This window comes from Coregonus clupeaformis, chromosome 10 (assembly GCF_020615455.1).
Source record: "Coregonus clupeaformis isolate EN_2021a chromosome 10, ASM2061545v1, whole genome shotgun sequence".
NCBI classification, from domain to species: domain Eukaryota; kingdom Metazoa; phylum Chordata; class Actinopteri; order Salmoniformes; family Salmonidae; genus Coregonus; species Coregonus clupeaformis.
The window spans coordinates 2,542,324-2,557,323 of record NC_059201.1 but is presented as its reverse complement, the minus strand read 5'-3'; the positions used below and the strand labels follow the sequence as shown (position 1 = coordinate 2,557,323).

At 45.3% G+C, this 15,000-nt stretch overlaps 1 protein-coding gene across 1 annotated transcript in view; it reads left to right on the top strand.

Annotated features, from left to right (window-relative positions):
* The window catches only part of LOC121575741 (glutamate receptor-interacting protein 2), a 157,719-nt gene that overhangs the window by 75,088 nt on the left and 67,631 nt on the right, over nucleotides 1-15,000 (top strand). Inside the window, exons 12-13 of the mRNA XM_045223211.1 lie at nucleotides 10,139-10,300; nucleotides 11,392-11,581. Coding sequence (XP_045079146.1) covers nucleotides 10,139-10,300; nucleotides 11,392-11,581 — 352 coding nt within the window. The remainder of the gene's footprint in view (nucleotides 1-10,138; nucleotides 10,301-11,391; nucleotides 11,582-15,000) is intronic.

Genomic DNA, 15,000 nt, shown 5'->3' with positions numbered 1-15,000 from the left:
TTCTTTTAGGGTGCTAAAAACATTCACCTGATGTTACAAGAATGTTCCCAAAACATATTTCATCTGTTTATTAAAGGTTCCCAGAATATGTATTTAGGTTATGTGAACATTGTGGGGATATGACAAGAGATGGGTTCCCAAAACACTAAAATTGTCCAGTTGTGCTGACATTCATAATGTTTGTATCCGGCTGTACAAAACATTCCTTTGATGTCACAAGAATGTTGACAGAAAAGCCTTACTGAGTTCTTTAACACTAGGACTGCCTGGCCTTTCAGCCTATCAGTAGCCGCTAGAGAATGTTGCCAGGCGTCCTCTTTAGCATATGCATCAGATACATATCAACCCGCAAGGTGCGCAATCATAAGCATCATTGCTTGATAAATACTGCATAAACTATTGTAAAGATGAATTACATAAATAAATATTAGTGGAAATATATTCATGACAAGATATAAAAAACAGTCATTTGTTGATTGTATCCGACGCTGTACTGTGCCCTTATGAGTGTGCCTTTACGCATGAATCAATGTTGTCTTCTCTTTATGCTTTGAGCAAGCCCCACAAACAAATCAGTTGCACTGCACACAGTTTTCATAGGCCTTGTTTGGTGTGTCGCGTAATCTCTCTGAAGAGGTTGCGTGGCATGGTCTCTCTGAAGAGGTTGCGTGGCATGGCCTCTCTGAAGAGGTTGCGTGGCATGGTCTCTCTGAAGAGGTCGCGTGGCATGGTCTCTCTGAAGAGGTTGCGTGGCATGGTCTCTCTGAAGAGGTTGCGTGGCATGGTCTCTCTGAAGAGGTTGCGTGGCATGGTCTTTCTGAAGAGGTCGCGTGGCATGGTCTCTCTGAAGAGGTTGCGTGGCATGGTCTCTGAAGAGGTTGCGTGGCATGGTCTCTCTGAAGAGGTTGCGTGGCATGGTCTCTCTGAAGAGGTTGTGTGGCATGGTCTCTCTGAAGAGGTTGCGTGGCATGGTCTCTCTGAAGAGGTTGCGTGGCATGGTCTCTCTGAAGAGGTTGCGTGGCAAGGTCTCTCTGAAGCGGTTGCGTGGCATGGTCTCTCTGAAGAGGTCGCGTGGCATGGTCTCTCTGAAGAGGTCGCGTGGCATGGTCTCTCTGAAGCGGTTGCGTGGCATGGTCTCTTTTCTGTTTCCTTTTCTGTGCTCATGAGCAACAGTACGATCTCTGATGTGCTGCAACATCTGCATGTCACATAAACTCGTCACTATTTTCTACCCAAACCCTGCCATCCCTCCTAGACTCCTGTCTCACCGTGGCAGAGTTGGGATCAGCGTCTCAGTTGGCTCTGTTCTGGTTTTTCTGCGGCGAGGCTCAGGCATCGGAGGCGGAGGCTCGAAGTCAACATCAGAATCAGATGAAGACTCTTCATCAGCAACGTGGGATCAGTCCCAGTACCTCCATCCGATTCCAACGCGTCTAAATTCTGCAGCATTTGCAATTTGCAATGCTGTCAGCGATTCCATTCGTTTTGGTTGGGCTTGCCATTGAACTACACACAGTGTATGTTGTACTCAGAGTCTGATTTGACTCTCCCAGGGGAGATGATATACCATTTCCAGCCTTTCATAATAAAATAATTAGACCACCCACAATTCTTCAACAACATTACACTATTGTTCGAAATTCAAGCATCGTCTTCACCCTCCTCATCATTCAGATCAATCACCCTCTTCACCCTCATCATTCAGATCAATCACCCTCTTCAACCTCCTCATCATTCAGATCAATCACCCTCTTCAACCTCCTCATCTCATCATTCAGATCAATCACCCTCTTCAACCTCCTCATCATTCAGATCAATCACCCTCTTCAACCTCCTCATCATTCAGATCAATCACCCTCTTCAACCTCCTCATCATTCAGATCAATCACCCTCTTCAACCTCCTCATCATTCGGATCAATCACCCTCTTCAACCTCCTCATCATTCGGATCAATCACCCTCTTCAACCTCCTCATCATTCGGATCAATCACCCTCTTCAACCTCCTCATCATTCGGATCAATCACCCTCTTCAACCTCATCATTCAGTTAATTGAAGTCACATGCACCATTATCAGTTTCTATCTGCTTTCTGTCGCCCGTTCATCCATTGATGACAGAATAGCATATTTTAATTTTAAGTTAATTATGTTACTAGTTTTTGCTTAGTAGCCAGAGTAATACTGCTGCCGAGTGGTCATGTGCTGAATGCATGGACAGCACGAATATTCTTGTGAAAAGGGAAATGTGGAAATGGAGCTGCACCTCTTGAATTTTGAGAGTTATTTGACAAAGGTAAGTGTCATAGAAACTGCAGAATATGCTCTTTCTGATACTATATAGAAATCAAAATGTTTTACCTGCACGTGATTCTGAAGGAGGATTTGATAAAGTGATGCTCCTTTCGCTGCATCTGTCAACTACAAGATGCGCCCATCTCTTCATGTACAATTTGACAACTGATAGGCCTAATATTGCAGCTCTGTGGGTGTAACATTTATTGACAATTTTGATACCTTCTGGAAACAAAGCTAGTATTATAAGGAGGATGGGATCCACCCAAATCATTTGGGTTCCTGGATCCTTTCACAGCATTATAAGGCTGCGTTGAGACAATAACTTATCAATGACGCAAGTCCAGCTCATTTAATCCCTACCATTGTGTCGCTGAGTTGTCATAATAATTGAGCAAATGTACATTATCCCAGGGGCGTTGGAAGACACAATGTAAATAACCTAATTTATGTCCCTCTTACTGCCCGGAATGCCTCTGCTGATCCTACAGCTATTGTATGCAGTAATCATATGCCTATAAACCAGAGTAATACTGTTAGCACTGAGGTGGTGTGCCTGTTATCAGCCCTTAGTAAACTTTTGGAAAAAATGGTGTTTGACCAGATAAAATGCTATTTCACAGGAAACAAATTGACAACAGACTTTCAGCACGCTTATAGGGAAGGACATTCAACAAGCACAGCACTTAAACAAATGACTGATGATTGGCTGAGAGAAATAAATGCTAAAAAGATTGTGGGGGCTGTTTTGTTAAACTTCAGTGCGGCTTTTGACATTATCGATCATAGTCTGTTGCTGGAAAAAAACAATGTGTTATGGCTTTACACCCCCTGCTATATTGTGGATAAAGAATTACCTGTCTAACAGAACATAGAGGGTGTTCTTTAATGGAAGCCTCTCCAACAAAATCCAGGTATAATCAGGAATTCCCCAGGGCAGCTGTCTAGGCCCCTTACTTTTTTCAATCTTTACTAACGACATTTGAGTAAAGCCAGTGTGTCTATGTATGCGGATGACTCAACACTATACACGTCAGCTACCACAGCGACTGAAATGACAGCAACACTTAACAAAGAGCTGCAGTTAGTTTCAGAATGGGTGGCAAGGAATAAGTTAGTCCTAAATATTTCAAAAACTAAAAGCATTGTATTTGGGACAAATCATTTACTAAACCCTAAACCTCAACTAAATCTTGTAATGAATAATGTAGAAATTGAGCAAGTTGAGGAGACTAAATTGCTTGGGAGTAACCCTGGATTGTAAACTGTCATGGTCAAAACATATTGATACAACAGTAGCTAAGATGGGGAGAAGTCTGTCCATAATAAAGCGCTGCTCTACCTTCTTAACATCACTATCAACAAGGCAGGTCCTACAGGCCCTAGTTTTGTCGCACCTGGACTACTGTTCAGTCGTGTGGTCAGGTGCCACAAAGAGGGACTTAGGAAAATTGCAATTGGCTCAGAACAGGGGAGCACGGCTGGCCCTTGGATGTACACAGAGAGCTAACATTAATAATATACATGTCAATCTTTCCTGGCTCAAAGTGGAGGAGAGATTGACTTCATCACTACTTGTATTTGTGAGAGGTATTGACGTTGAATGAACCGAGCTGTCTGTTTGAACTACTGGCACACAGCTCGGACACCCATGCATACCCCACAAGACATGCCACCAGAGGTCTCTTCACAATCCCCAAGTCCAGAACAGACTATGGCAGGCGCACAGTACTACATAGAGCCATGACTACATGGAACTCTATTCCACATCAAGTAACTCATGCCAGCAGTAAAATTAGATTTTAAAAAACAGATAGAAATACACCTTATGGAACAGTGGGACTGTGAAGCCACACAAACATAGACACAGACACATGCATACACACACATGGATTTTGTGTTGTAGATATGTGGTAGTAGAGTAGAGGCCTGAGGGCACACACTTAATATGTTGTGAAATTTGTTATGAATGTATTGTAATGTTTTTAAATTGTATAACTGTGTTAATTTTGCTGGACCCCAGGAAGAGTAGCTGCTGCCTTGGCAGCTAATGGGGATCCATAATAAATACAAATACAAATATTGTCACTCATCAGATTATTGTCAATTTGATATTGTCTCTTATTATGTATGAAATTAGTTTCGGTATAGTTTAGGTGTAGTTTCGATGTTCCCACCAGACTCTTCCCACAACCTAATGAACCTTTAATGAACAGAGGAAATGTGTTCTGGTTATATTCTTGTAACATCAGGTGAATGTTTTTTGCAGCGTAAAATAAACTTAGAATCATCCGCACAACTGGACAGTTTTTTGTGTTTTGGGAACATATATTTTGTGATGTCCCCACAATGTTCCCACAACCTAATGAAACATTCTGGGAACCTTTAAACGACACAGACAAAATGTGTTCTGGGAACGTTGTTGCAATATCAGGCAAACTTTTATACAGTCGCTAAATTACACAAACAAGTGTCTCCTCCCCCAGGTATGTCTCCTCCCCCAGGTATGTCTCCTCCCCCAGGTATGTCTCCTCCCCCAGGTATGTCTCCTCCCCCCAGGTATGTCTCCTCCCCCCAGGTATGTCTCCTCCCCCCAGGTATGTCTCCTCCCCCAGGTATGTCTCCTCCCCCAGGTATGTCTCCACCCCCCAGGTATGTCGCCTCCCCCAGGTATGTCTCCTCCCCCCAGGTATGTCTCCTCCCCCAGGTATGTCTCCTCCCCCCAGGTATGTCTCCTCCCCCAGGTATGTCGCCTCCCCCAGGTATGTCTCCTCCCCCCAGGTATGTCTCCTCCCCCAGGTATGTCTCCTCCCCCAGGTATGTCTCCTCCCCCCAGGTATGTCTCCTCCCCCCAGGTATGTCTCCTCCCCCAGGTATGTCTCCTCCCCCAGGTATGTCTCCTCCCCCAGGTATGTCTCCTCCCCCCAGGTATGTCTCCTCCCCCAGGTATGTCTCCTCCCCCAGGTATGTCTCCTCCCCCAGGTATGTCTCCTCCCCCCAGGTATGTCTCCTCCCCCAGGTATGTCGCCTCCCCCAGGTATGTCTCCTCCCCCCAGGTATGTCTCCTCCCCCAGGTATGTCTCCTCCCCCAGGTATGTCTCCTCCCCCAGGTATGTCTCCTCCCCCAGGTATGTCTCCTCCCCCAGGTATGTCTCCTCCCCCCAGATATGTCTCCTCCCCCAGGTATGTCTCCTCCCCCCAGATAGACCCATTGTAGCAGCAATTGACTCTGTGACATCCAACATTTCTAAGTTTGTGGACCACCACATTAAACCGATGGTTGAGAATTTCCCATCTTATGTCAGACACTAGTCACATGGTCTCATTGATAGAGGGCTTAGGAAAGATACCAGAGGGCGCCCTGCTGGCCACTTTTGATGTGGAGAGCTTGTACACTAACATCCCACACATTGGAGGCTTGTAGGCACAGAAGAGAGACCCTACCTTTGCTCCATCCAATGAACTGAACTGGTATCCCAGAACAATAGCAAATGACCCTGTGAAGATGCTGGAGGAAACAGGTACAAAAGTATCTATATCCACAGTAAAACAAGTCCTATATCGACATAAACTGAAAGGGCCCTCAGCAAGGAAGATGCCACTGCTCCAAACCGCCATAAAAAAGCCAGACTACGGTTTGCAACTGCACATGGGGACAAAGATCGTACTTTTTGGAGAAATGTACTCTGGTCTGATTAAACAAAAATGGCCATAATGACCATCGTTATGTTTGGAGCTAAAAAGGGGAGCTTGCAAGCCAAAGAACACCATCCCAACCGTGAAGCACGGTGGTGGCAGCATCATGCTGTGGGGGTGCTTTGCTGCAGGAGGGACTGGTGCACTTCACAAAATAGATGGCATCATGAGGAAGAAAAATTATGTGGATATATTGAAGCAACATCTCAAGACATCAGTCAGGAAGTTAAAGCTTGTTCGCAAATGGGTCTTCCAAATGGACAATGACCCCAAACATACTTCCAAAGTTGTGGCAAAATGGCTTAAGGACAACAAAGTCAAGGTATTTGAGTGGCCATCACAAAGCCCTGACCTCAATCCTATAGAAAATGTGTGGGCAGAACTGAAAAAGCGTGTGCGAGCAAGGAGAGTTACACCAGCTCTGTCAGGAGGAATGGACCAAAATTCACCCAACTTATTGTGGGAAGCTTGTGGAAGGCTACCCGAAACGTTTGACCCAAGTTAAACAATTTAAAGACAATGCTACCAAATACTAATTATAATATGCCATTTAGCAGATGCTTTTATCCAAAGCGACTTACAGTCGTGTGTGCATACATTTTTACGTATGGGTGGTCCCGGGGATCGAACCCACTACCCTGGCGTTACAAGCGCCATGCTCTACCAATTGAGCTACAGAGGACCACATATAGATAATTGAGTGTATGTAAACTTCTGATCCACTGGGAATGTGATGAAATAAATAAAAGCTGAAATAAATCATTCTCTCTACTATTATTCTGACATTTCACATTCTTAAAATAAAGTGGTGATCCTAACTGACCTAAGACAGGGAATTTTTACTAGGATGAAATGTCAGGAATTATGAAAAACGGAGTTTAAATGTATTTGGCTAAGGTGTATGTAAACTTCCGACTTCAACTGTAGATGATGTCTTTGTGCTCTGGGAAGGAAGTCAGCAGGAACTAAATTAATTCCATGCTCTGCTAAACGAGAGTTCTGAACATCTCAGATTCACCATGGCGACTTGATGAGAGAAAAACACACTACCTGGACTTATGGATCCTCAAAGAGAATGATGCATTACATACAGACGTATACACTAAGCCCACAGACCTCAATACCCTGCTACGTGCGGATAGGATGCACACCTTTTCAAGGAACCCCCCCCCACTGGTGGTCTATAAGCATGGTCGCAATATTGGGGATAGATTAGTGAGATCTGACCTGCCCCCCCCCCACCCCCCGAGCCCACTCAGACACCCTTGACACCCCATTCCAAATCGGAACTACAAATGCGGCTCATGCGCACAGTGCAATAGCACTACAAAAAAAACATCCTTCTGTAGACAACCGCATACAGGTTGAAAAATCCCTGTTAGGGGTATCATCTCATGCAAGACAACGGGAGTAATCTATCTCATCGCCTGTACATGTGGGAAAGCCTACGTAGGACAAGCGAAAAGACAATTGAAACAACGCATAGCTGAACGCCGCAGCTCAATCAGGTGTAAGAACACTGACTATCTGGTAGCAGCTCACTTTGTTGAAGCTAACCGTCCCATCTCCTCCTTCAAATACACAGGAGGTAACATGGAGATCCTACTACTACAGAGGGAGCCCTACTGGATATCCTATTTAAAAACACTGACCCCTAGTGGTCTGAACGTTGACCCCTAGTGGTCTGAACGTTGACCCCTTGTGGTCTGAATATTGACCCCTAGTGGTCTGAACGTTGACCCCTAGTGGTCTGAACATTGACCCCTTGTGGTCTGAACGTTGACCCCTTGTGGTCTGAACGTTGACCCCTTGTGGTCTGAACGTTGACCCCTAGTGGTCTGAACATTGACCCCTTGTGGTCTGAATATTGACCCCTAGTGGTCTGAACATTGACCCCTTGTGGTCTGAATATTGACCCCTAGTGGTCTGAACGTTGACCCCTAGTGGTCTGAACGTTGACCCCTAGTGGTCTGAACGTTGACCCCTAGTGGTCTGAACGTTGACCCCTAGTGGTCTGAATATTGACCCCTAGTGGTCTGAACATTGACCCCTAGTGGTCTGAACATTGACCCCTTGTGGTCTGAACATTGACCCCTAGTGGTCTGAACAATTGACCCCTTGTGGTCTGAACATTGACCCCTAGTGGTCTGAACATTGACCCCTAGTGGTCTGAACGTTGACCCCTAGTGGTCTGAACATTGACCCCTAGTGGTCTGAACATTGACCCCTAGTGGTCTGAACGTTGACCCCTAGTGGTCTGAACATTGACCCCTAGTGGTCTGAATATTGACCCCTAGTGGTCTGAATATTGACTTTGATCTCAGGCCCTTCTTCTGAACAATTATATTTTCTATTAACAAGTCTTATGAATGAATATATTCTTTCTACAGCTTATCAGCGTACACCCAATATGTTCCCCTTGTTGAGGATTGCTTATTATGCATTATGGTTGAACCAAAAGATTACATGTAACCAAACATTTATGAAATTGGAAATAATTAAATATATATGTGAAATTAAATTAAACAATAATGTATGTTGATGTTAATCTTATGCTAATGCTAATGATAACAATAGCCTAATATATGAAATATGCTGTAAACTATTGTCTTTTAACAGTTTCATTCAATTCATTCTAATCAACCTAATAATTATGACACACCGCTCACTATTGTCATTGGTTGCACTAATTGCACTGTTTTGTCTACATAACCTGGTTCAAGCGTTCAAGACATCACCCTGAAGAAGGCACAGTGATGCCGACACGTTGGTGGTTTACCCAATAAATGACTGGGAGTTTATACATAAGAGTGTAACTTTCTACGTCTTTATAAACCCACCAGACTGTTCCCACAACCTAATGAAACATTCTGGGAACCTTTTAAACGACACAGACAAAATGTGTTCTGGGAACGTTCTTGCAACATCCGGCAAATGTTTTTATAGAAACATTATCCACTACCTGGTCAAAAGTATGTGGACACCCTTTCAAATGAGTGGATTCTGCTGTTTAGGCCATACCCGTTGCTGACAGGTGTATTAGATCGAGCACACCGCCACGCAATCTCCATAGACAAACGTTGGCAGTAGAATGGCCCGTACTGAAGAGCTCAGTGGCTTTCAACGTGGCACCGTCATATGATGCCACCTTTCCAAAAAGTGAGTTAGTCAAATTTCTGCCCTGCTAGAGCATTCCCGGTCACCTGTAAGTGCTGTTATTGTGAAGTGGAAACGTCCAGGAGAAACAACGGCTCAGCCGCGAAGTGGTAGGCCACACAGGATCACAGAACGGTACCGCCGAGTGCTGAAGCTTGTAGCGGGTAAAAATCATCTGTCCTTGGTTGCAACACTCACTACCGAGTTCCAAACTGCCTCTGGAAGCAACGTCACCACAATAACCGTTCGTTGGGAGCTTCATAAAATGGGTTTCCATGGCCGAGCAGCCGCACACAAGCCTAAGATCACCATGCGCAATGCCAAGCGTCGGCTGGAGTGGTGTAAAGCTCGCCGCCATTGGACTCTGGAGCAGCGGAAACACGTTCTCTGGAGTGATGAATCACGCTTCACCATCTGGCAGTCCAACAGACAAATCTGGGTTTGGTGGATGCCAGGAGAACACTACCAGCCCGAATGCATAGTGCCAACTGTAAAGTTTGGTGGAGGAGGAATAATGGTCTGGTGCTGTTTTTCATGATTCGGGCTAGGCCCCTTAGTTCCAGTGAAGGGAAATCTTAACGCTACAGCATACAATGATATTCTAGACAATTCTGTGCTCCCAACTTTGTGACAACAGTTTGGGGAAGGCCCTTTCCTGTTTCAGCATGACAATGCCCCCTTGCACAAGGCGATGTCCATACAGAAATGGTTTGTCGAGATCGGTGTGGAAGAACTTGACTGGCCTGCACAGATCCCTGACCTCAACCCCATCGAACACCTTTGGGATGGATTGGAACGCCGACTGCTAGCCAGGCCTAATCAGGGCCCAACATCAGTGCCCGACCTCACTAATACTCTTGTGGCTGAATGGAAGAAAGTCCCTGCAGCAATGTTCTAACATCTAGTGGAAAGCCTTCTCAGAAGAGTGTCTCTCTCTCGCTCTCCTCTCTCTCCAGCCCTAGTGACTTCTCTCTATCTCTATTGCTCTCTACAGCCCTAGTGTCGACCAACTTCTCCCCTGGTTCCACCACCACCACATCAGGCCCTGGGTCATCCAGCCAGAGCTCCAGCACCCTGCCCCGTACAGCTGTTCCTATGAGCCCACGCAACTCCATGATGAAGAGACGACAGAAGAACAAAGAGCATAAGAGCTCATGTATGATAACCCCTCATGATAACCCCTCATGATAACCCCTCATGATAATCCCTTATGATAACCCCTCATGATAACTCCTTGTGTTAACCCCTCATGATAACCCCTCGCGATAACCCCTCGTGATAACCCCACATGATAATCCCGCATGATAACCCCTCGTGTTAACCCCTCGTGATAACCCCTCGCGATAAACCCTCGTGATAACCTCACATGATAATCCTGCATGATAACCCCTCATGATAATCCCGCATGATAACCCTCATGATAATCCTGCATGATAACCCCTCGTGATAACCCCACGCGATAACCCCGCGTGATAACCCCGCATGATAACCCCTCGTGATAATTCCGCATGATAACCCCTCGTGATAACCCCTCGTGATAACCCCCCGTGATAACTCCTCGTGATAACCCCTTGTGATAACCCCTCGTGATAACCCCCCATGATAACTCCTCGCGATAACCCCTCTTAGTAACCCCTCTTAGTAGCCCCTCAGTAGTCCCGTGTAGCTCAGTTGGTAGAGCATGGCACTTGCAACGCCAGGGTTGTGCGTTCGATTACACGGGGGGCCAGTATGAAAAATTTATGCACTCACTAACTGTAAGTCGCTCTGGATAAGAGTGTCTGCTAAATGACTAAAATGTAAAAATAGCCCTCATTGTAGCCCCACATTGTAGCCCCACATTGTAGCCCCTCATTGTAGCCCCTCATTGTAGCCCCTCATAACAGCCCCTCATTGTAGCCCCTCATTGTAGCCCCTCATTGTAGCCCCTCATTGTAGCCCCTCATTGTAGCCCCTCATACCAGCCCCACATTGTAGCCCCTCATAACAGCCCTTCATTGTAGCCCCTCATAGTAGCCCCTTCCTGGAGAGCTACCATCCTGCAGGCACCAACTTTAATCCAGTTCACCTGATTCTCACCAGGACATTGATTGTGGTAGCTAAATCAGTTACAACGAGGTTGGAGCAAAACCCTGCATACCATTTCCAAGAGTAAGGTTGGCAACCCCTTTGTATAGTGAGTATACAGTCCTGTCTGATGTTTCCCTCTCTCTGTCTCTCTCTCTCTCTCTCTCTCTCTCTCCCCAGCCGTGTCCCTGGCGTCCAGTAGTGTGGGTCCTGGTGGTCAGATCGTCCACACAGAGAGCAGTGAGATCATTCTGAGAGGAGACCCCCTCAATGGCTTTGGGGTCCAGCTACAGGGGGGAATCTTTGCTACAGAGACCCTCTCTGCTCCTCCGCTCATACGCTTCATAGAGCCAGACAGCTCTGCCGAGAGGTGAGGTGTACAGACAGACAGACAGGCATTCAGCCACACACACACACACACACACACACACACACACACTGCTGAAACCTGAAGTTTGTGGTTGTAATGTAGACACAGACAGTGATCTAGATGGGCTCCAGATAGTGTCACAGACACTGCCACTTCAGACAGATTGGTTTCTGGTGTGCCGTTTTAACAGCTAATGAATCAGGCCAACAGACAGAATGGAGAAACATAGTAAGGTGTTTTGGCCTTTTGGCCAGACCGTTATTTCTAAGTTAGAACAGATTCTCCATTGACTTGTCTGGTTAAAGATGGTTAAAGATGGGTGAATAAGTGATGAATGGCTGCAAAACCAATTTCCTCTCGGAGATAATGCATGTACAGTGGGGGGAAAAAAAGTATTTAGTCAGCCACCAATTGTGCAAGTTCTCCCACTTAAAAAGATGAGAGAGGCCTGTAATTTTCATCATAGGTACACGTCAACTATGACAGGCAAAATGAGAGAAAACAATCCAGAAAATCACATTGTAGGATTTTTTATGAATTTATTTGCAAATTATGGTGGAAAATAAGTATTTGGTCACCTACAAACAAGCAAGATTTCTGGCTCTCACAGACCTGTAACTTCTTCTTTAAGAGGCTCCTCTGTCCTCCACTCGTTACCTGTAATAATGGCACCTGTTTGAACTTGTTATCAGTATAAAAGACACCTGTCCACAACCTCAGTCACACTCCAAACTCCACTATGGCCAAGACCAAAGAGCTGTCAAAGGACACCAGAAACAAAATTGTAGACCTGCACCAGGCTGGGAAGACTGAATCTGCAATAGGTAAGCAGCTTGGTTTGAAGAGATAGTGAATGACCTGCAGAGAGCTGGGACCAAAGTAACAAAGCCTACCATCAGTAACACACTACGCCGCCAGGGACTCAAATCCTGCAGTGCCAGACGTGTCCCCCTGCTTAAGCCAGTACATGTCCAGGCCCGTCTGAAGTTTGCTAGAGTGCATTTGGATGATCCAGAAGAGGATTGGGAGAATGTCATATGGTCAGATGAAACCAAAATAGAACTTTTTGGTAAAAACTCAACTCGTCGTGTTTGGAGGACAAAGAATGTTGAGTTGCATCCAAAGAACACCATACCTACTGTGAAGCATGGGGGTGGAAACATCATGCTTTGGGGCTGTTTTTCTGCAAAGGGACCAGGACGACTGATCCATGTAAAGGAAAGAATGAATGGGGCCATGTATCGTGAGATTCCATCAGCAAGGGCATTGAAGATGAAACGTGGCTGGGTCTTTCAGCATGACAATGATCCCAAACACACCGCCCGGGCAACGAAGGAGTGGCTTCGTAAGAATCATTTCAAGGTCCTGGAGTGGCCTAGCCAGTCTCCAGATCTCAACCCCATAGAAAATCTTTGGAGGGAGTTGAAAGTCCGTGTTGCCCAGCGACAGCCCCAAAACATCACTGCTCTAGAGGAGATCTGCATGGAGGAATGGGCCAAAATACCAGCAACAGTGTGTGAAAACCTTGTGAAGACTTACAGAAAACGTTTGACCTGTGTCATTGCCAACAAAGGGTATATAACAAAGTATTGAGAAACTTTTGTTATTGACCAAATACTTATTTTCCACCATCATTTGCAAATAAATTCATAAAAAATCCTACAATGTGATTTTCTGGATTTTTTTTCTCATTTTGTCTGTCATAGTTGACGTGTACCTATGAAGAAAATTACAGGCCTCTCTCATATTTTTAAGTGGGAGAACTTGCACAATTGGTGGCTGACTAAATACTTTTTTTCCCCCACTATATCTACCACTACTGCTATGCTGACGGTGTAATGAAGTACACTATCTCAGACCCATCCATGTACTGCTTTTTGAAGACTTCATGAATGCTCTTTAAAGCCTTTGTAAGTTTTTGTTTGTTTAAAGTGGGACCCACTACTCAATATGTAATTAGTCAGGTTGGACAATACAAGTACAATTTTCTTCTGGATACAGAATGGCTTTGGAGGCCAGCAGAGCTACAGCATCTCTGTCCTATAAGACTTTCATGTATTACAGATGAAGGAACTGAGGTTAAGACCTTGGTGTCTCAACTGTCTGTTTTCGCTCAAGCAGGGAAACAAAACATAATTTCCTGTGTTTTTCTTTGCTCTTTGATAGAAATATGATTTTGAACTATGCCATGTCTCCTGGGAATTCCTGCTTCACTACGGGATAATTTGACTATTCCTGACTGAGAGAAGCACATGTAACAGAAAGAGAGAGAGAGAGAGAGAGAGAGAGAGAGAGAGAAGTTACCTCTTGTGTTTCTGCTTTGATCTGATCACAGGGAATTGTGTTGATGTCTGTATGTTTACCCATAATCCTCCTTGTTACCAGCGCTGTTTCACAATGTCACAGAGGCCTCTGCTGGAAGCAGGTTGTCTTTGTTGCAGGCTTGCTGCGCAGATGATCAGATCTCGCTCCTGGAGAAGTACTTCTAGTGTCTCAGGAACCACATTCATATGATATAGCAATGTTCTGAGATGCTGAGACAGCACAACTGCAAAAGGTCGACCTGGAACGCGTCCACCACTGTCACACAAGACAGGAGGGAGATAGAACCTCCTTCCAGACGAGAGATAACATTTACAACTGTCCCACGCATACACACACACGCATGCATACACACACGCACACAAACACACCCACGTCTCTGACAGAGAGTTCATTACAGCAGCCTGTGGAGTCACATTAGTTATTCTGTTCTTTCCCCTCTCTCTCTCTCTCTCTCTCTCTCTCTCTCTCTCTCTCTCTCTCTCTCTCTCTCTCTCTCTCTCTCTCTCTCTCTCTCTCTCTCTCTCTCTCTCTCTCTCTCTCCTTCTCTCTCTCTCTCTCTCTCTCTCTCTTTCTCTCTCTCTCTTTATCTCTTTCTCTCTCTCTCCTCTCTCTCTTTCTCCTTCTCTCTCTCTCTCTCCTTCTCTCTCTCTCTCTCTTTATCTCTTTCTCTCTCTCTCTCTCTCTCTCTCTCTTCTCTCTCTCTCTCTCTCCTCTCCTTCTCTCTCTCTCTCTCTCTCTCTCTTTATCTCTTTCTCTCTCTCTCCTCTCTCTCTTTCTCCTTCTCTCTCTCTCTCTCCTTCTCTCTCTCTCTCTTATCTCTTTCTCTCTCTCTCCTCTCTCTCTCTCTCTCTCTCTCTCTCTCTCCTCCTCTCTCTCTCTCTCCTCTTTCTCTCTCTCTCTCTTTCTCTCTCTCTCTCTCTCTCTCTCTCTCTCTCTCTCTCCCTCCTCTCTCTCTCTTTCTCTCTCTCTCTCTTTCTGTTCTTCTCTCTTTCTCTTCTCAACAATTATGGGTCACAGAAAATGGATGAGTTATCATGAAAACAACACTAATTATGTCTATGCCTATCAGGAAGGCTTGAAATTAAAGAGACGGT